Below are 18,421 nucleotides of genomic sequence, written 5' to 3'. Positions count from 1 at the left end.
TGCAAAGTCAGTCTTTCGCCGCTCTGTTTCGCTGGGCGTTCCTTCTTCATCTTCGTCCCACTTGACACGGCGCATGCGCACAGCTCTGGCAGCTGGGTGTCGCCGGCGCGCAGCGCCGCCGGAAGCAGCAGCTGCTCCGCATGACGTGGCTCGTCACGTGACCAACCAGGCGACAAACCACATGATCAGCCACAGCGCTGCGACGCCGGCAGCTGATCCGCACCAGGTGATCAACCACTGGACAGCGCGGCGCCGCCGCCACGCTGAAGGCTCGAAATGCTACTGTAATGTAGCTATCGCTACAAAAACTACTGCGGGCACTTATGTCTGCTTATGTACTATGAATGCGAAAGCATTGTGCACTACTACTGTTTCCCTTTGTGCGTTTGTTGTTTGTGTAACTTCCTCCGTGTTGATCACCAAAGCACGCCATTCGAAGCTCCGTGAGTTAATGCCCATATGTGCAGAACTTGTCATTCTCAAATTAACAGTCATAGATGGCGGCGAGTCCTCATACCACTACCAGCGCAGTGGCGCACCGGTTAAGTGGTTATTTCAGTCTCCCGTAGGAATTGTGGAGCCCATGTTGATCTGCCCGAGGAACTTCTTGCTTACCAAACTCAGCAGAGCTTCCTCCTATTGGCTGCAGCTGGTGCGACGCTCCTCCGAACTTACCCGAGATTCCTCCCATTGGCTGCTTTCTCTTAACGCTTTCAGTACACACTTTCCGCGGATGGCACGCATGAGCGAAGTAATGCTTACACATTACAAGGTTGTTTATCCTCTTCCAAGATTCGATGACGCCTTGTATCGCCTCTGTGACGTCAGATATATATCTACCATGGACCTGAAGCTGGAGTACTGGCAAATGGAGGTCGACCGGAGGGAGCACGAGAAGAGCGCTTTCATCGCGCTAGACACATTATAAGAGTTCCAGGACATACCTTTCGGATTTTGCTCCGCGCATTCCACCTTTAAAAGACTCAAGGACACTGCTCTTGCCGATCTGAAGTTGCATACGTCTTGTATACCTGGATGACATGATTCCCTTCGCGCCAAATTCCAAGGAGCACCTTAATCCTGGACACTCTGTAGCACCTGGACACTCTGTATTTAGCCTCACTCTATTTACACTGTACTCAGCATCAGAGCTGTATTGTGCATGGGTTTTGAATTGGAGGGTAAACACGTTTTTACCGCTTGATCACGGCTGAAACAGTGCAAAACCGACGACTCTATCCCATAATCGCGAGCGCTGCTGATCACGGCGGGCTTTGCTCTGAGGGAAACAAAGGAACGACACTCTGGCTGACACAGACAAGGCGTTTATTGCTGCAACAACACTAACTCCACCTAGCAGCAAAATGCTAAGGAATCATGGTGTTCCGACTCACCAGCAAGATCACGGGCGAAACGTTCTCCCACGCTAGGGCAAGGCAGACACCCTAGGCCGGACGGAACGAGCTCGCGGGAAAGATCCCCCCCCCCCCTCCACCCCCCCCCCCCCCCCCGCCTCTCCGTGGCCTCGCCCCGCTGGCGGAGAGCGGAACGCCGCTCCGGAACGTAAGCGCGTGTCGAGTTCTCGAGCCGAAAAGAGAGAGAGCTGTCTACCGCGTGCGCGCAGCACTCACGCCGACCGTGGCGCTTTTTCGCTGCGACGCGAGCGCCCTCCTTTGTTAGTTAAGGTAAGTAGGAAGAGGGGAAGGTGTCGCGGAGAAGCAAACGAAAGGGCATAATGCAGGGCACAAGTTCCCACATGAGTCATAAAGTTATGTTCTTCATTAACGGCCAACTAAATAGGTACGATGTAGAGAGCGGAGTTCATTTGATTGTTTTAGTCTAAAATTTGCATCATCTCCAGTCCTTTTCAGTGGAAATTAATGAGCGAAGTTAGGCTAGTTGGTAAGGTTGACGAGTGAAAAAAGGTACTAGGGTTTTAACCCAGTTAAAACGAGTAGACAAGAGAAAGGATGTGTTCAGCCTGACTGGCTCATGGTTTTGCTTTGCTGGGTCGTAGGCACGTCTGGTGACGATACCAGTTCGATAGTAGTATTACATGATGGAGACGATGGGCAGTGCAAGGCGCGGGAGGGCGTTGGTGTTTAACACGAGGTGTGATCGGCTGCGGAGATAGCATTGTGCTCTCGTGCGGTGGCCTGCGAAGCTCATCTCTTCGCGCCGCCGCGGGTGTGAATCCAAGTCGCGCGAATGTTTGTTTATTTATCTATGGTCCTGCCAAAGTCACTCCTAAGGTCAAGCTTCACACAATTTTTGTGAGCCGGTTAGACCTATTGAAGTAGTGCTTTCGCACTAAAATGCACTGATGACATCATGTTTAATTCCGAGAAAACGCGCCTCGCACAACTGTAGCTCACGGCAGCACCTCCCACTTAACTCGAAGCTGATCCTCACTCACGTAGCCGTCGCGCCAGAGATCGGCGAAATTAAGCGAAGGAGTAAGAAACAAAGCTGGTTGATTGCTTGGACTGATCGGCTTTACGTAATTCTCAAGTGTGCGGAAAGGTTTCAGTTCAAGCTGGCGTTCTGGCTTTGGTTGTGGATGTATGATGCTGAGCTTGATTTTGTGTTCGAAAGGCCATAGTAGAACGTCGTCCATTTCACCTTTGTGCAAACAGAGGAGCGCACATAACTTCACAACGCTGTCCGGTTTTTCCAGCGCGATTCCTGGAGACATGCAGTAGCCGCAGAGGTACACCGGCTCACTCACATACTCTGCATAGCCGTTCTTCAGCGCTTTATCGCGGAGTGATTTCATTCCTCTTACATCGAAGACAGTATGCGCTGCTCGTAGCTCATCGCGTCGTTGTATTGTAATAATGCGGTCCAGTGTCTTGCGGCAATCTTCCTTGACCTCTTGAATGACTGCTACGATCCGTGAACAGTTGTCAGAGCTTTGTCTTCTCAGGTGCACCGAGAAATCTTTGACCGTCTTTTCTAGCGCGTTTAGACTGGCCGGATTATTATTCCACGCCACCAAACGCTCTTTCATCTGCTCATTCGCAAAGCTGATTTCGCGCTCACTCTTTGTCACACTCTCTCGAATTTGCCTCACGTCTCGTGTCAGCTCTTGCGTCAACGTTTCTTTGAAAGTGTTTATGCTGTGCGACATTTCGTTGAGTCTATCCCCATGCGTACCGACATCGGCAACCAACCGCTCCAGATATATTTTGATCTCCCCCGCCTGCTCTTCTAAGGCTTCTCGTAGGGATGCTGAAGATACCGCATCTTCATTGTTACTGGGCGGACGGCCACTTCCGGACGCAAGAGGTGAGCCAGGCGTTGCACAGTTCGATGTCAGGTGCGCGCACACGTCGCTGCAAAGAACCGTGGTTGAGCACTTGGGGCAGTGAGCCGGGTGGTGTCCGCACTGACGCTGGAAATGGTGCGAGATCTCCGAGGCAGCCATCACAGCACCACAGCCATGTTCTTCGTTCCAGCAGTGAACCTGCGAATAAGAAAACAGGCAGGGGCTGAAAACTTGTTCCAGTGTGTCGTAACAAATGAGGATTTTGGTCTGGGCTTCTTGGTTCATTGCTCACAAATGTTGACCCAGTGCTGCGGCACGAGAATACAAAGGAAGCATATACCACAGAACGGGCCCATCCTTTGGTATGTGTGTTCTTTGTGCCCTCGTCTCGTAACGCTGGGTCAACATTTGTGAGCAACGCTGTAACAACTCGCTGGATGGAGTGCAGCACGCTCCGTTTTGTAAGCCTGTTGGTTAGAAACGGCGAATTTGGTGTGTATTTCGTAGAGTAATTTAACTGGAATTCGATTGTTGCTTTGCATGTAGGATTATTTCTGTTTATTATTGAAGAGATGATAATATTTCGGTGGAATTAAAATAACTTTTCGAGCCCATGGGTTGCTGAGTAAAAGGTATATAAGCGATATGTTAAATTAAAAAAAAATGCCGACAACAACGAGAGTCTTTAGCAAACTGAGGCACTAGCAACTGATAGCAACTCTTTATAGAGAAGCCCTAGAGAACAGTATATAGGCAATAAAAATCCTATGAACCGTCTATAGACAATGTATAGATTCATGACTATACACTTTCAGTAGACTTCTGTCTACAGACAGTCTTATAATATGAATACGCAAAAAGAAATATCTATAGGAAGGCAATAAAGTCTATACAAAGTCTATAGACTGCCTATAGACCATTTTTGTAGGGGTTTCGGGAAAAACCCTGCGTATGCCCCTGGGCAGTTGCCAATTACTAGGTGGGAACGTGAGCAGCCTGGCCACCGTGTCAGAAGGCAGCTCAGGCTGCTCGGCAAGACCAACCTGTATCGCTACCCAGCCCAAGCAACCCAAGTCCCACCGACGGCAAACCTGCTTATAAGTGCAGTGGCGCATCATTTCAACGCTGCACAACAGCGCCAGCAGTGGTACGAAGACTGCCACGGATCTACGAATGTAGAGAATGACCAGTTCCGCTTACGTGGACGTTATCCCATTATCGCTATGCGAACAACTGCCACCCGTGAACACTGAATCTGCGCACCGTAACCTATGTGAAAACCGAATTGCTAGTGCACTTAATTCGCACTTGGCCTAACTCCTCAAATTGACCCTCAGTTTTTACATAATGTCTCTGTAGGAATGCACTTATATTTTGCTTTCTGCGGCTATATTTGTGCTTTGCTTCTAGCAAACTCATAACTGAGTGTTGTCCACATAATTAAGGTCAGCGCTGAGCCTACGTTGTCCTTTCGCTTAATTTTCTTGCCTCTGAGTTCCTTTTGCCATGAGCCTCCTGTCTTGGTACTTTCGCCGGAATGAATCGACCGCTCAGACGTATCATAGGACGCAAGTAATTCCGAAAGTGGTGCAATTCGTCTCAGTTTTTCGAAGCTCCGTCCAAGAAAAGCGACGGGTCACCAGCAGTACTTTAGTATAAATGGCCACGACACCAAGGCTGCTCCGTTTCATCGCATCGCGTCGTTGATAGATCAAAGTTGATGACCGTATTTACCCCCGGAATTAGAGTTTGTCATAGTGCTACCGGCTTCCGCGGCCGTGCATCACTACAGCCTGCCGTGCATCACTACAGCCTGACGCAACAGTGCGTGCGCGGAGGGCCCTTTTGCAACCACTTTTCAATTCTAGTGAGTACAGTACAAGGTCGCAGCCCAAATTCATTGCAACGTGTAGCTTTCAGAATGGAATTTTTAAAAATTTGAGTCGCAGCTTCAGAGTGTAACCATAATAAGAACGTGACAAGCATTGAAATACATCTCTCTAAATGGGGTTCTGAATGCTTGTCACTAGAAAAGAAAAATACCCTGTTCAGTTCTACAGAAGCCAGCACATCAGGACAAAAACGCTGACGGCTTCGTACAGACACGAGGACACACTACCTCACATGTTGGTAAAAAGTGCTCTTCGTTTTGGGTAACGTTGAACTAAAACTTAAGTTGAAGGCAACTTTATATTAGTAGTTGCTGCATGGTGGCGGCAAGTGAATTAAGTAGCAAATTTTTCCCCAATATTTATTATTTTTTTAGAAACGAATGGTAGACTTCATCGCTTTTGTGCGTCAGGTAAACGCCTTCAGATCACACGATACAGGTGCTGAAGATAATCAACGTGTTCTTTCATGTTCAAACACGCGTATGACGAAGATCTGTGGTGAATGAATTTGTAGATACCCGGAAAAGCGTTATATTAAATGCTTTGTAAAGGACGGCATTTTGACCAATGCAGTAGATGAAGGAATTCATAGAGAAGGAAAATGCGAATTGCTCCTGGATTGCTTGGTTATTTGCAAGCAAAATGAAAGTTAACAAACAACATACACGAAATAATTGTTTTGAAACTTAGGCGAGGCATAATAATCTCAAATGTTCAGTTGAATATAACGGGAAGTTTCACATTCTGCTGATGACGGAAATTAAAGGTAATGACACGTGTTATAACTGAATCTTCGGCGAAAGCGCTTGTGAAGACAAGATAAAATAACGTAGATGCAAAGAGAAAACCAGGAACAAACTGAACGCTTATAAAAAAATTCTCCTTGATTTAATGGTTTTAATGTGCGGTAAAGCTTCAAAGGTGAGTCTTTCATCATCATTCAGTGCTGGTTTTCCCTCAAGAAAGGTGTGTTAGCTATGTTGACTTGATATCACGAAGCATGGTGTAGCCCTCTCTTTTACTTGCTTTTGTAAAGAGGCGACTGGTAGCGCCATCTATGAATAGACCTCTCTCTGCTCGCAAACAATATGACGTCAGGGCAGCACATTGGCGGCGAAATAAAACAGGCTTGGATGGCAAGAGCGTGATTTCCAGTTCTGTCTTCCTGCTATTCGGAGCGTCGCGGAGCTGGCCGTCGATGTGTATTTTTTGCCTGAAATTGTGCGTTAATGATATTTATAAGAAGTCCAAGCACGCTTCAGTCCAGTACCGGGACTTATTAGTAATTTCCAACTGATTGATTGATTGATTGATTGATTGATTGATTGATTGATTGATTGATTGATTGATTGATTGATTGATTGATTGCAACGACTGCCTCATGATTCTCCTTTGCTTGCCTGCTCTGAGTAATTTCAACCGTCGGTTGGCGCTGCCTATGACGCGCTGTGTTGTTGACACTGCGTATTGTTTCGTTCATCCTGTGCCTATTTAGCGTTGTATAAGTGTTGGTCGTCCTTTTTAATACTTGTTTCGTCGTCATGTTTCTTTTTTTTTTCTTTCAAGCTCGAAGTTTTGTACTCTATTGTTTTGTACTGTGCCTCTCCTACTTGTAAAGTATTTGGTCCGCAGTATGTGATAAATAAATAAATAAAAATGACCTCAAGTGACAGGCACAAGTGCACTTCGGAGATATTTTCGCGTACCTAGCTAGAATAAACCTAGCCGGTACAATTCTCAAGAACCGAAGTCGTACAAAGCGGGCATGTTGGCAACGGGGTAATTTCGGACCTTGGCACCAGGTTTCCGCTTTTTAAAGACCGTTCACAATAGCGTCTGCCGAGCCCTATGAGGTGTGTGCTCTGGCGAGCGAAGACAGCAGCACACGGTCGAGCCCCGAATATTTGGCTGGGTGATTTTTCTTTCAGGAATGGACAGTTCTTGTTTGTCTCGTTTAAATTACGTTCTGCCTGACAAGAACATGATACTATTGCTAGAACGTGTACCATCCAAGTATGGTAAGTCTAGTGCGGAACACAGAATGCGATGCGCATGCAAAATAAGCCAACAAAGCACGTTTTGTGCACTATCAAATAATATTCATCCAGAGCACAATAATATTCAGAAGTTTTTTCGACTCTTTTCAACAGCTTTTCGACTCAGACACTATAGCGCTCGAGCTCGGTATGTTGCGATTCCGGGTTGGAAAGCGGCGGTAATGAGCGGCCATGCTGCTGGCTTGCACTTGCGGGCCGTCTTGTGACAGAAGGCAGCTTCTTGAAGATGATTTGGTGCACACTGGAATAAACAAAATGGTTAGCAAGAAGTTCTTAAAAGCACTTCAAGCAATTACATACCATCCGGGCTCCTGAGCGCTCGATCGGTCATTATTCAAGCGCAGCCCGTTCGGAAAGATAGTAAGGCAAAACAAGTGTTGCAATGTTGACCGAAAAATACATGGTCGCTTGAGTACACACCGATAAGTAGAATCACGTACTCGTTGTAGATCGTGATAGCACTTGACGTATGTTACTTTGATCTATGAACGGCTCCAAACTCCGTTTTTTGCTGCAGCTTTTCGTTACTTGGAAAGCGAAAGAAACAGATGCCTCTGGTCATATTCAGTCGATTAGCGATTCCACCACGGAAGCACACGACGACTATGAGAAAAATTTTGGGGGCACTTAAGTCGGCTTACGTGCAGGAGTGCGAAAGCATGGAAATTTCTAGAACGCTGTTTTTTTTCCCCGGCCCCTATAGACATTGAATTTGTTTCTGTTGTTTTTCATTTTTATGTTTGTACAATTTCTTGTTTAGTTATTTTTTATTTTCTATTTTAGTTTTTTTCGTTTCATGTTCTAAATTTTTTTATTTATACTTCTTTTAACCTTTGCTAACTTTGTTTTGAATTTTTTCGTTTTATATTTTTACTTTCTAGCTTTTTATTATTTTTAATTCTCGTTTTATATTTTATTTCTTTTTATTTTTGTTTTCAACTTTTCATTTAATAAGTTTTAATATTCGTTGGCTTTATACTTTTTATTCATACTAACCTTTAGTTTTTACTAATCACTGATTAATGACTGATTAACTAATTACTAATCAACCATTACTTAGCAATTGCTAAGAGTATATGGGTCATAGAAATTATGCTAATGATGACGCCATAATGTGAAAAACTTCGTGGACGGACGGGCGGGCAGACAAGGATGAGCCATTATGGGCTTTCGCCTTAAAACACATATAATTGTTACCACACGACAACAAGTCTATTGCACCACGCCGCCAGCAGCGGGTTGTTTTGCCCTCCACGCCAAACTACGCCCTTTTCCTCATCGAAACGTCATTGGTGCTCGGGAAGGGAGAGGTTTATTGCGAGCAGAAATATTGATTTTCTAACGAAAGCAAATCACAAACCACTGCGGTTACATTTAGCCCCACCGCTGAAATCCTGTGAACAAATCAGCAAGAGCGGGGGCATCTGCCGAAGTTCTCTTCCTGGCCTAATGGCAGCGTCAGTGGTGCGCGCCGCCGCGATTTTTACTGCGCCTTGCTATCGGGTTTTTGCTGCGTACAGTACTCACGGATTGAAATAGGACATTCGGAGCGCGTGGCCGTCGCTTCATGGAGCGCCGCCCGTAGATACTCATGGAACCAAGGTGGTGCATTGTGGTATGGCGCGAGGGGGAGAACATCTACAAAGCAGAATTGTTCCTTCCAGTAGCCAAGGAGCTGGCCTGTTGTTTACCACATGCCTGCGTGGCACTGCAAGGGTGGCGCTCCGAATGTCCTATTTCAATCCGTGAGTACTGTACATCAAAAATCGGGCGCCTCCGCAGTGAGTATAGGACACCGTCTTGAAACGGAAAGCAGTTCGTGGCAATGAAATTGGCGAATCCGCTGCCGTAAGAACCACGAACCGAACATTACTGCGTGTACAGCCTTTGGCAAATGTAAGGACACCAGGGGGTTTGCTTGTACACCCTGCAGTCGGGCTCTTGTAGGATTCGTGGAAGTCCTAACTTTCGGAGCGGTGATGAGGATAGTTACGCTCAGCTTGAGCAGATTTAGAACGATAGCCGTGCATAGTGAACCGCACAGAATGGCCCAAAATCAAACCTTTTCGGCTCTTAAGTTCTGAAATGCAGGTCGCGGTTCATTTTTTCAGTTTAGCGCCCCCAAAACCGACGTTACCTTTAGAATGGCTGTCATCCTACATTCGCCTAAATACGGTAATCTTTAAAAATATCCGCCAAAAATTTTCTGTTCGGTTAGGTTAGGTTAGGTTAGGTGATAAGCTATATAGTGATAAGCTTCGTGTGCAACGAAACGAAACACACTGAACAAACCATGTAAAGGGATCAGCAGCCTTTTCTAGAGCGCACCGCCGTTTTTTTTCTATGGGGCAAGGCCGTGCCGTCTAATATTAGCCGCTGATCTAGAAATAGCTGTCGGCTGCGCATGCACAGACCAAATGAACCTCAGTTCAAGCCCGCGCTGTAGCCGGTGCTTGCTTCTTGCTTGCACCCCCGGTCGTAAGACCTACGTTGGCTTCGCTGTTGTACCGGCTGCCTTGACATGGTGGCCACCGAGCTGTCGTATTTCGGCGTCTGGAGCGGGGTGACCCACAAGTGGATGAGCACACGTTGTTGGTCTGCGCAGCATGGCGCTTTCAAAAATTTGGCCGCTTGGAGTTAGTGCTGAGCGTAGCAACAATTCTAGCCCCAAAGAGCTTCATACCTGTCTCTCGTATACGTTCTTTCCCCACTTAATACATGCCCAGGCCCTGCTTAATTCTCTCCATTAAATAATTAATTCTGACGTTATTTCTGGATGGGCCTGCCGTGTTTGATTGTGCTGCTTAAATAAACCGTTTTCTATTAAACCGGGGAGAACTGTTTGGCATTGTTAGAAACGACCCACACAGGCCTCAACAGTTAGGTGTGGCCAGGTTATACGATCATTGAGACACGTGAAACATTCACACATGATTTTTTCAGGAGGACACAGGGGCGCAACAAAAACACACGGACAAAGAAGTAGACAGGGACGAGCGCTTACTATCAACAGGCTTTATTTGACGTAGACCGTTAATATACTTTCGCCTACCCAAGCGCCACTGTGCGAATCACAAGCACGTGGGTAACAGAAAACACCAAAAAAAATCGAAAGGTAGACGATTACAGAAATCTATCTAAGAAAACTGTTTCAGATCGGCGAAACATTACAGACGAATCACTGATGCAGTTGTCTCCTTTTTTTCTGATGTAATAGGCTTCCGCCAGTTCCCGTTCAATCTGATCGCGGCTTCTCAACAATACTCTACAGTCCGATAATCGGGGAAAACAGGCGACCTTAGTCTTCTTAGTGCATTCTTGGCAATGGTCCGGGAGATGGGAGCCTGTCTTCTTTAAAGAATTTTTTGTGCTCCAGAAGGCGCTGGTTGAGGCAGCGTCCAGTTTGCCCAACGTAAACCTTCCCGCAAGTGAGCGGGAACTCATACACAACTCCTTTTTTGCAGGTTACGTGGGGCTTACGGTGTTTTACGCCACACTCTTGCCGTTTTCTTTTCTTCTTATGCGTGCGCACAGACCGGACAACTTTCGCGGAGCAGAAAAAACAACTTCTACTCCGTACTTCTTGGCCACCTTCTTGATGTTGTGGGAAGTTCTGTGTACGTATGGTACCACCTCCGGCCTTGAACACTTCGTTGGGTCTTTCGCGTTGCTCTGCTTGCTGCCCTTCAATTTTTTGACCAAGGACTGCGTCACAGCAAGAATGAGGGAATCAGGGAAGCCTGCCTTTTCCAGCCTTGAGACCTGTGACAAGAAGCCAGCGTACACAGCGTGGTGACAGGACTTCGTTAGTGCCGATGAAAGACATTGTAAAGCGATAGCCCTTTTGACCGTCTTAGAATGATTAGAATGAAATGGTAGCAAATCTTTCTTTGCGCGCGGACAATACCGCCAGCAAACATGTGAAGGGTTAAATGTTAAGGTGATATCTAAAAACTGCAGTTGGTTATCACTGCTTGGCTTTTCATGGGTAAAGGTGAGCCCCATGCCTTTCCTACCAAACGTATCTAAAACATCAGCTACGGCCTCGTCAAAACTAAAATCACTTTCCTTCAACAGAACCAGGTAGTCATCTACATATCTGAAGACATGAGCTATACGGCCTGAGTCAAAAGTTTCACTCAAAGAGCGGTCAACTTGCGATAAAAAAATAGTAGAAAGAACCGGGGCTACGCAAGAGCCTATGCAAATACCTTGCTTTTGAAGATAGGTACGATCATTAAATTCAATAAAAGTGGCATTCAGGTAAAGCTCTAGTAATGACATGAAGTTGTCCACGTTCAAACCAGTGGCATTTTGAAACGCGGTGATACCATTTCTATCCATACAATCACGCACTGCGGTGAACAGGGGCTGGTGTGGAATAGAATAGAAAGGATCCTTAACATCGATTGAGAAACCAGTCTTAATATTCCTCGCAGACTGAACAAAGGCTATCACTTCATCAGAGTTCTTAGTGGCATAAGGGTCCGCATCTTGCAGTGTCCTGAGGTGCTTGAGCAGGAACTGGCTGACTTCCTTTTGCCATGTGCCCTTTTCGCTAACTATGGTCCGAAAAGGAATGCCGCTCTTGTGGGTTTTTGCGGTGAAAAAAAACGATAAACAATTCCCTTCAGCCTTCCAAATGGCGCCGGCTAGTCTGTGCAGTTGAAGTTCCTCGCAGAGTGTCATGGCACTTTTCTTCACTGAAGATCTTTTCACTTCCACTGTCTTAAATGACTTGGTGACGGCTTCAACTGCCTTTTCGTTGAAAAGGCCTGACGGAATAATGACGAAACCGCTTTCTTTGTCTGCCTCCATAAGCTCGAGCGAATTGGCTTTGAAAAAAGCAACAACCCTTGCGGTGGGATCGGATCGGTGGTTTGGAGTACTCCTATTACTGACTGACCTCGTGATGGTGTCGATGCCGTCCAGGAGGCACCTTTCCTGGTTTTCTTGCTCCGTTCTGTTGGCAAGTCGTCGGTTCAGGGACAGCCATTCGTGAGGCTTGAGAATGGCTGGGACGCTGAATTTCGGCCCCTCCTTTAGGACGGACGCAAACTCTTCCGGTACTTCGGCTCCTCCCAAGACTAGCACATCTTGGCGTTCCGGTGCCTTCATCTTGACTTTCCTCAATTCTTCCAGGCGTCTTATCGCCTGGTTGATGGAGCACTTCCACCAAACTTCCGTTGTCTGGACTGCGAGCTTCATGAACTAGCGGTGTCTGATGCCCGCGAGCCACTCCTGGTTTTGGGCATAGCATGCCGCACGTAGAAGGTCTTGAAGTAACCTCACTTGGTTCCATAGTTCGGACCGGAGGATCTTGCATACTCTTTCGGCATGACCGAAGGACGGTTTGAAAAGACCGAACAGGCCAGTGACCTCACTTGGAATGAGGCCTTTTCGCTGGTAGAACCCAAGAAGCCTGGCTCGGCAGGTCGTGGTCACAATGCTTGCGATGAGCAGGGGAGCATGGGTAGGTGAAGGCTGAACACAAAGCAAAGAGCCCGATGCAGAAGAAATATAACTCAGAAGTACTTGAATTTGGGCGTGTTGGTTCATATCTTTTCAGGAGGACACAGGGGCGCAACAAAAACACACGGACAAAGAAGTAGACAGGGACGAGCGCTTACTATCAACAGGCTTTATTTGACGTAGACCGTTAATATACTTTCGCCTACCCAAGCGCCACTGTGCGAATCACAAGCACGTGGGTAACAGAAAACACCAAAAGAAATCGAAAGGTAGACGATTACAGAAATCTATCTAAGAAAACCGTTTCAGATCGGCGAAGCATTACAGACGAATCACTGATGCAGTTATCTCCTTTTTTTCTGATGTAATAGGCTTCCACCAGTTCCCGTTCAATCTGATCGCGGCTTCTCAACAATACTCTACAGTCCGATAATCGGGGAAAACAGGCGACCTTAGTCTCCTTAGTGCATTCTTGGCAATGGTCCGGGAGATGGGAGCCTGTCTTCTTTAAAGAATTTTTGTGCTCCAGAAGGCGCTGGTTGAGGCAGCGTCCAGTTTGCCCAACTTAAACCTTCCCGCAAGTGAGCGGGAACTCATACACAACTCCTTTTTTGCAGGTTACGTGGGGCTTACGGTGTTTTACGCCACACTCTTGCCGTTTTTCTTTTCTTCTTATGCGTGCGCACAGACCGGACAACTTTCGCGGAGCAGAAAAAACAACTTCTACTCCGTACTTCTTGGCCACCTTCTTGATGTTGTCGGAAGTTCTGTATACGTATGGTACCACCTCCGGCCTTGAACACTTCGTTGGGTCTTTCGGGTTGCTCTGCTTGCTGCCCTTCAATTTTTTGACCAAGGACTGCGTCACAGCAAGAATGAGGGAATCAGGGAAGCCTGCCTTTTCCAGCCTTGAGACCTGTGACAAGAAGCCAGCGTACACAGCGTGGTGACAGGACTTCGTTAGTGCCGATGAAAGACATTGTAAAGCGATAGCCCTTTTGACCGTCTTAGAATGATTAGAATGAAATGGTAGCAAATCTTTCTTTGCGCGCGGACAATACCGCCAGCAAACATGTGAAGGGTTAAATGTTAAGGTGATATCTAAAAACTGCAGTTGGTCATCACTGCTTGGCTTTTCATGGGTAAAGGTGAGCCCCATGCCTTTCCTACCAAACGTATCTAAAACATCAGCTATGGCCTCGTCAAAACTAAAATCACTTTCCTTCAACAGAACCAGGTAGTCATCTACATATCTGAAGGTACCATACGTACACAGAACTTCCCACAACATCAAGAAGGTGGCCAAGAAGTACGGAGTAGAAGTTGTTTTTTCTGCTCCGCGAAAGTTGTCCGGTCTGTGCGCACGCATAAGAAGAAAAGAAAAACGGCAAGAGTGTGGCGTAAAACACCGTAAGCCCCACGTAACCTGCAAAAAAGGAGTTGTGTATGAGTTCCCGCTCACTTGCGGGAAGGTTTACGTTGGGCAAACTGGACGCTGCCTCAACCAGCGCCTTCTGGAGCACAAAAATTCTTTAAAGAAGACAGGCTCCCATCTCCCGGACCATTGCCAAGAATGCACTAAGAAGACTAAGGTCGCCTGTTTTCCCCGATTATCGGACTGTAGAGTATTGTTGAGAAGCCGCGATCAGATTGAACGGGAACTGGTGGAAGCCTAGTACATCAGAAAAAAAGGAGACAACTGCATCAGTGATTCGTCTGTAATGCTTCGCCGATCTGAAACGGTTTTCTTAGATAGATTTCTGTAATCGTCTACCTTTCGATTTCTTTTGGTGTTTTCTGTTACCCACGTGCTTGTGATTCGCACAGTGGCGCTTGGGTAGGCGAAAGTATATTAACGGTCTACGTCAAATAAAGCCTGTTGATAGTAAGCGCTCGTCCCTGTCTACTTCTTTGTCCGTGTGTTTTTGTTGCACCCCTGTGTCCTCCTGAAAAGATATGAACCAACACGCCCAAATACAAGTACTTCTGATTCGCACATGAGCCGTTTATTTTGCTACGGGCACAGCAACATTGCGGTCCTCCCACGCTTTAGTTGGCTCACTCGTCGGTGGAACAAAGTTTAGCTGCATGCATGGGCACAAAGTTAACCCTGTGTTTCTGCTGAAAGCGACGTGCATACATGCGAATATAAAATACTGCCATAGCGCGCCGTGTGTTCTCTAAAGCGCCTGGTCGCCCGCCAAAAGTTGATCTGTCTTGCTCATTCGCCTCGCTTCACGAGCGCCACGGTATAAGTGGCCGGTGTGGCAACAATGCATGCCCGGCCATAAAGGTTACAAGGGAAGGCACGAGGCCAGCACTGCCCTGTAGGGACCGCCGAGCAAGACAGCCCTGTATTTTGCCCGCGCATGTGCAGTGAACGGCTAACTGGAGCGAATCGGCCAACATAACACGGCACCGGCCTGCTCCGCCGCTTATTAATGGAGCTCTATAGACAAAGATTCTTACCTTTCTGATACCTTTCTACACATTAAAAGTACGATCCGTTCTTCAGAACACCACATATAAAACTCCTCCAACTTAAGTTTGCATACACCACGCTTACTTCTCTTTTAAGAAGTTCCTCGGTGGCGTATTCCTTCCAGTCGATGTCGTCATCGAGGCACTTCTCGCCGTCCAGAGGACAAACGCGAATTCCTCCCCCGTCGCACTGCTCGTAACAAGACCGGCACAGAGCGTGCATGCACGGAAGCAAGGCGTTCATCCTTCGCACTAGTCCGCAGGCGCTGCATACTTTGTTCCTGGGAATCGGCCTCACGAAGTGCAGCGGCCTCCAGTCTAGCTCCGCAGCAAAGCCGACCAATCTGCAGGGCGTACTTGTAGGAGGCATGCTGCCTCGCGTCCGCTTGCTACTCGTCGCTGAAGGAACTACCGTGCCGCTCCGACAAGGTGCGTCCGCCGTCAAGGCTACCGTAATTTCCACATCAACTGCAATCTCTTCCTGCCCCTCAAACGCCGTCGCCTGAGAGGGAAAGTACCGGCCGTGAGGAGCCAGTCTTCAGTAAGCAGGTTTGCGTAACCTCTAACGAGCGGCCGTGACGTCGCTTCTTGCGAAGCTGCATCGCAACCCGCTCGCCTACTTCCCTCTCCATCGAGCTTCAGTGCGTGAACCACAGGCGTTTACTGCCCGGGTAATGCCGCGCCGCATAAAAGCTAGGCTTCTGAAAGCTTAGTGCGTAGTCTGCGGATTTCGACGGCGGCGTCTCAGCCGTGGAGTGTCACATCCCAACTGTTGTGTTTTGAAGTGAAAGCTTCATTACGCTAGGTTTTCAAGAGGGTAGCGTCAGTGCAGTCACTTGACAGGTGTCATGTGATGTCATGTGGCAGGTCATGTGACCTACTGACGTCGTCACAATCTGCCCACCGAGGCAGGTGGCAACTGCCCCATCGGACTATGAGAAACCTCCCTACCGTAGCAGCTGGAGATTAAACTGATGATTGGCCGAGAGGCCTCGTGACCTTTTGACTTCATCTGCTGATTCAGCCATGTGATCTGGATGCGTCCCGTCTAACCAGCGACGCAGAGTCGGAGGTTTCTTAAGCTTCGGCACTGGGCGCGGTGAGGGTTTCAAATGAGACGGGGCGCAGTAAGACGGACTTTGTGATCAGACTCAGCGAGCCGGACTGTGCTAAACGTGCATTTCATAGACGTTTGGCAGTGTGTGTAGCGTTTGTGAACGTAGCCATAAAAAGGATGCTTTCGCTTCTCAACAGGGTTAACCAAAGTTTAAACCACAGCTATTTTTTTACCCTGCAAGTCGCGTGCACAAGTTTTAGTAGGATTACGTCGGTTTCTTAAGTGAAAATTTTATAGGTTCAGATGCTTACGCAAAGCAAAACGTGGTGCGCAGAACGTTCACTTTCGCGCTTTCTTAAAAATGAGCTCCGTCGAAAGAAGTCGGCCGACACCGCGTACACGGAGCACTCCACCTGCGCGTCGTCGTATCTAGTCCGACTTACGAGCAGTGCAATCATTGCGCCCTTAGTAAAAGACACGATGACATGGAAATGAAGTCCATACATGCATGTACAATCTGAGTGTCATTAAGCGTAGTATAAAGAAGAGTGCTAGTCCGCAATCTGTGTACTGACAGCGTAGTATGGAACACCGTGACGCAAATACGCGTATCATACCTCGTACACAAGTAACGCATACTGTTGCATCAACGTTGAGCGATTGTTTAAAATTGCGAGCAACGTTATGTAACAAAGGCCTTACTTAGCTATAACGTTAAAGCAAGAACGTCTATTGGGTGTTCACAAAAAGCGTTCTCACCACTTTTCTAGGCAGGTGTTAAGGTAATTATGTTCAATAAAAACATTACGCTAACTTTTCTCTTCAGTGAGAAATGCAACGTAACTCAGGTCGACATCCAGAAACATTCCGAAAGTGAAACTGATTACCAGCATTAAAAAATTTTGCAGCAATATGAGGGTGCATATGTCCAAAGCCGAACTTACAACTGCGGTTAGGAAAGGAAACGAACTACCTAGCTAACCAAGAAGCATGGGACAACAAATATGATAATACAGAGCAACACAGCACTTGTATCCCAACTGCAAAACTCTCTATCAAGAACGATACCTCCTTCAGGAAAACAAAAGGCACAATAACAACATGCTAATTGCAATGTTTAAGTTAGTAGGCGCCTAGTACCGTTCATTCCCGCCTGCCCTCAATGCAGATCAATGAAACCCTCTCAGAAAGAAGCGGGTCCCCATAATTGCTGCAGTGTCCAGGAAGGTGCGCATCGTTTACACCAGGGGGGGGGGGGGGGGGGGGGGAGGGGCATAGTGTTACCGCATTCTGAGCAGGAAATTATAATAGTTCCTTCTGGAAAGTGTCTGAAAGCATGCATTCGCAATTCCTGTTTCAATGACCTTGCACTTACTCAACCCACGCCGCACTCAGCAGCTTTGATAAATATGTGGACCAGCTGACGGCGGTAGGATACTGTAGAACTTCGCTAACAGCTGCAGTAGAATCCTTACTGTAAAACAATAAAAGGAAAGAGCCGCAGAAAGAAAAATCTTACACAAAAATGAGGTGTTTCCTTATTCCCAGAGTATTTTACATTGCACCAAGAAGGTGACCGAGAGACGCAGCATGAAAGCTGTTTTTTTTTCTGCTCCGTACAAAGTTTCTAGACAACTTACTGCAATGCAAAAAAATAAAAATGGTAGCACTATGCTATATGCTATTAAATTAAAGAAAATATTTCACCTGCAAGGATGCGACGTGCATCTTATATTCTACAATGTTTATATCAGCCGAACTAGCTACCCTATAAATAAGGTGAGGGAACTACAAGCTTCTGGCTTCTGTAGATACCTACCTCCCGTAATTAAAGTCCCTGCTTTTTGATCACAATTCTTAAGGGAACAGATAGGAATTTTAACAGCCGTACACATGCTTTTTAATCAACATCACAATGAACAATATGTCAGTGTGTCATTGCTTTTCTTCAGTCTGAGAAGGAGTTCCTCTTACCATGTTCTCTGCTTACATAACTGTTTTTAAATTCTCATTTTTACGCGACAGGGTTAAGGAGCTCGTGTCGCCGAAAATACAGCGTCATCGTCGGCATCGTTGACCGTGAGCGAAAAATCAAGAGAACAATCCTCAGAGAAGCAACATGCAGGAGGTAGGTGGGTCACGTAACCTTGTGGTGTCATCACAACCTAGCCACCAGATTGTGAGCAAACTGAAC

The 18,421-nt window shown here is 47.0% G+C and overlaps 1 protein-coding gene across 1 annotated transcript; it reads right to left on the bottom strand.

Moving 5' to 3' along the window:
- Positions 1–1,135: 1,135 nt before the first annotated feature.
- Positions 1,136–15,609, bottom strand: LOC144128314 (uncharacterized). The gene is made up of 2 exons (XM_077661633.1): positions 15,256–15,609; positions 1,136–3,466 (listed from the first exon to the last, which is right to left on the bottom strand). The coding sequence occupies exons 1-2, from the start codon at positions 15,538–15,540 to the stop codon at positions 2,372–2,374; spliced, it is 1,380 nt and encodes a 459-aa protein (XP_077517759.1). The 5' UTR covers positions 15,541–15,609; the 3' UTR covers positions 1,136–2,371.
- Between the last annotated feature and the right edge of the window lie 2,812 nt (positions 15,610–18,421).

The sequence above is a fragment of the Amblyomma americanum genome, chromosome 4, assembly GCF_052857255.1.
Source record: "Amblyomma americanum isolate KBUSLIRL-KWMA chromosome 4, ASM5285725v1, whole genome shotgun sequence".
NCBI lineage: Eukaryota > Metazoa > Arthropoda > Arachnida > Ixodida > Ixodidae > Amblyomma > Amblyomma americanum.
Note: the sequence above shows the minus strand (reverse complement) of the source record. Positions and strands in the feature narration are given on the sequence as shown.

Bases quoted from the DNA above. Each gene is read 5' to 3' on its own strand.
- LOC144128314 (XM_077661633.1), bottom strand. From the start codon at position 15,540: ATGCCTCCTACAAGTACGCCCTGCAGATTGGTCGGCTTTGCTGCGGAG. The intron at 3,467-15,255 runs GTAAGCGTGGTG...TCTTATTCGCAG, and splicing joins AGGAACTTCTTAAAAGAGAA to GTTCACTGCTGGAACGAAGA.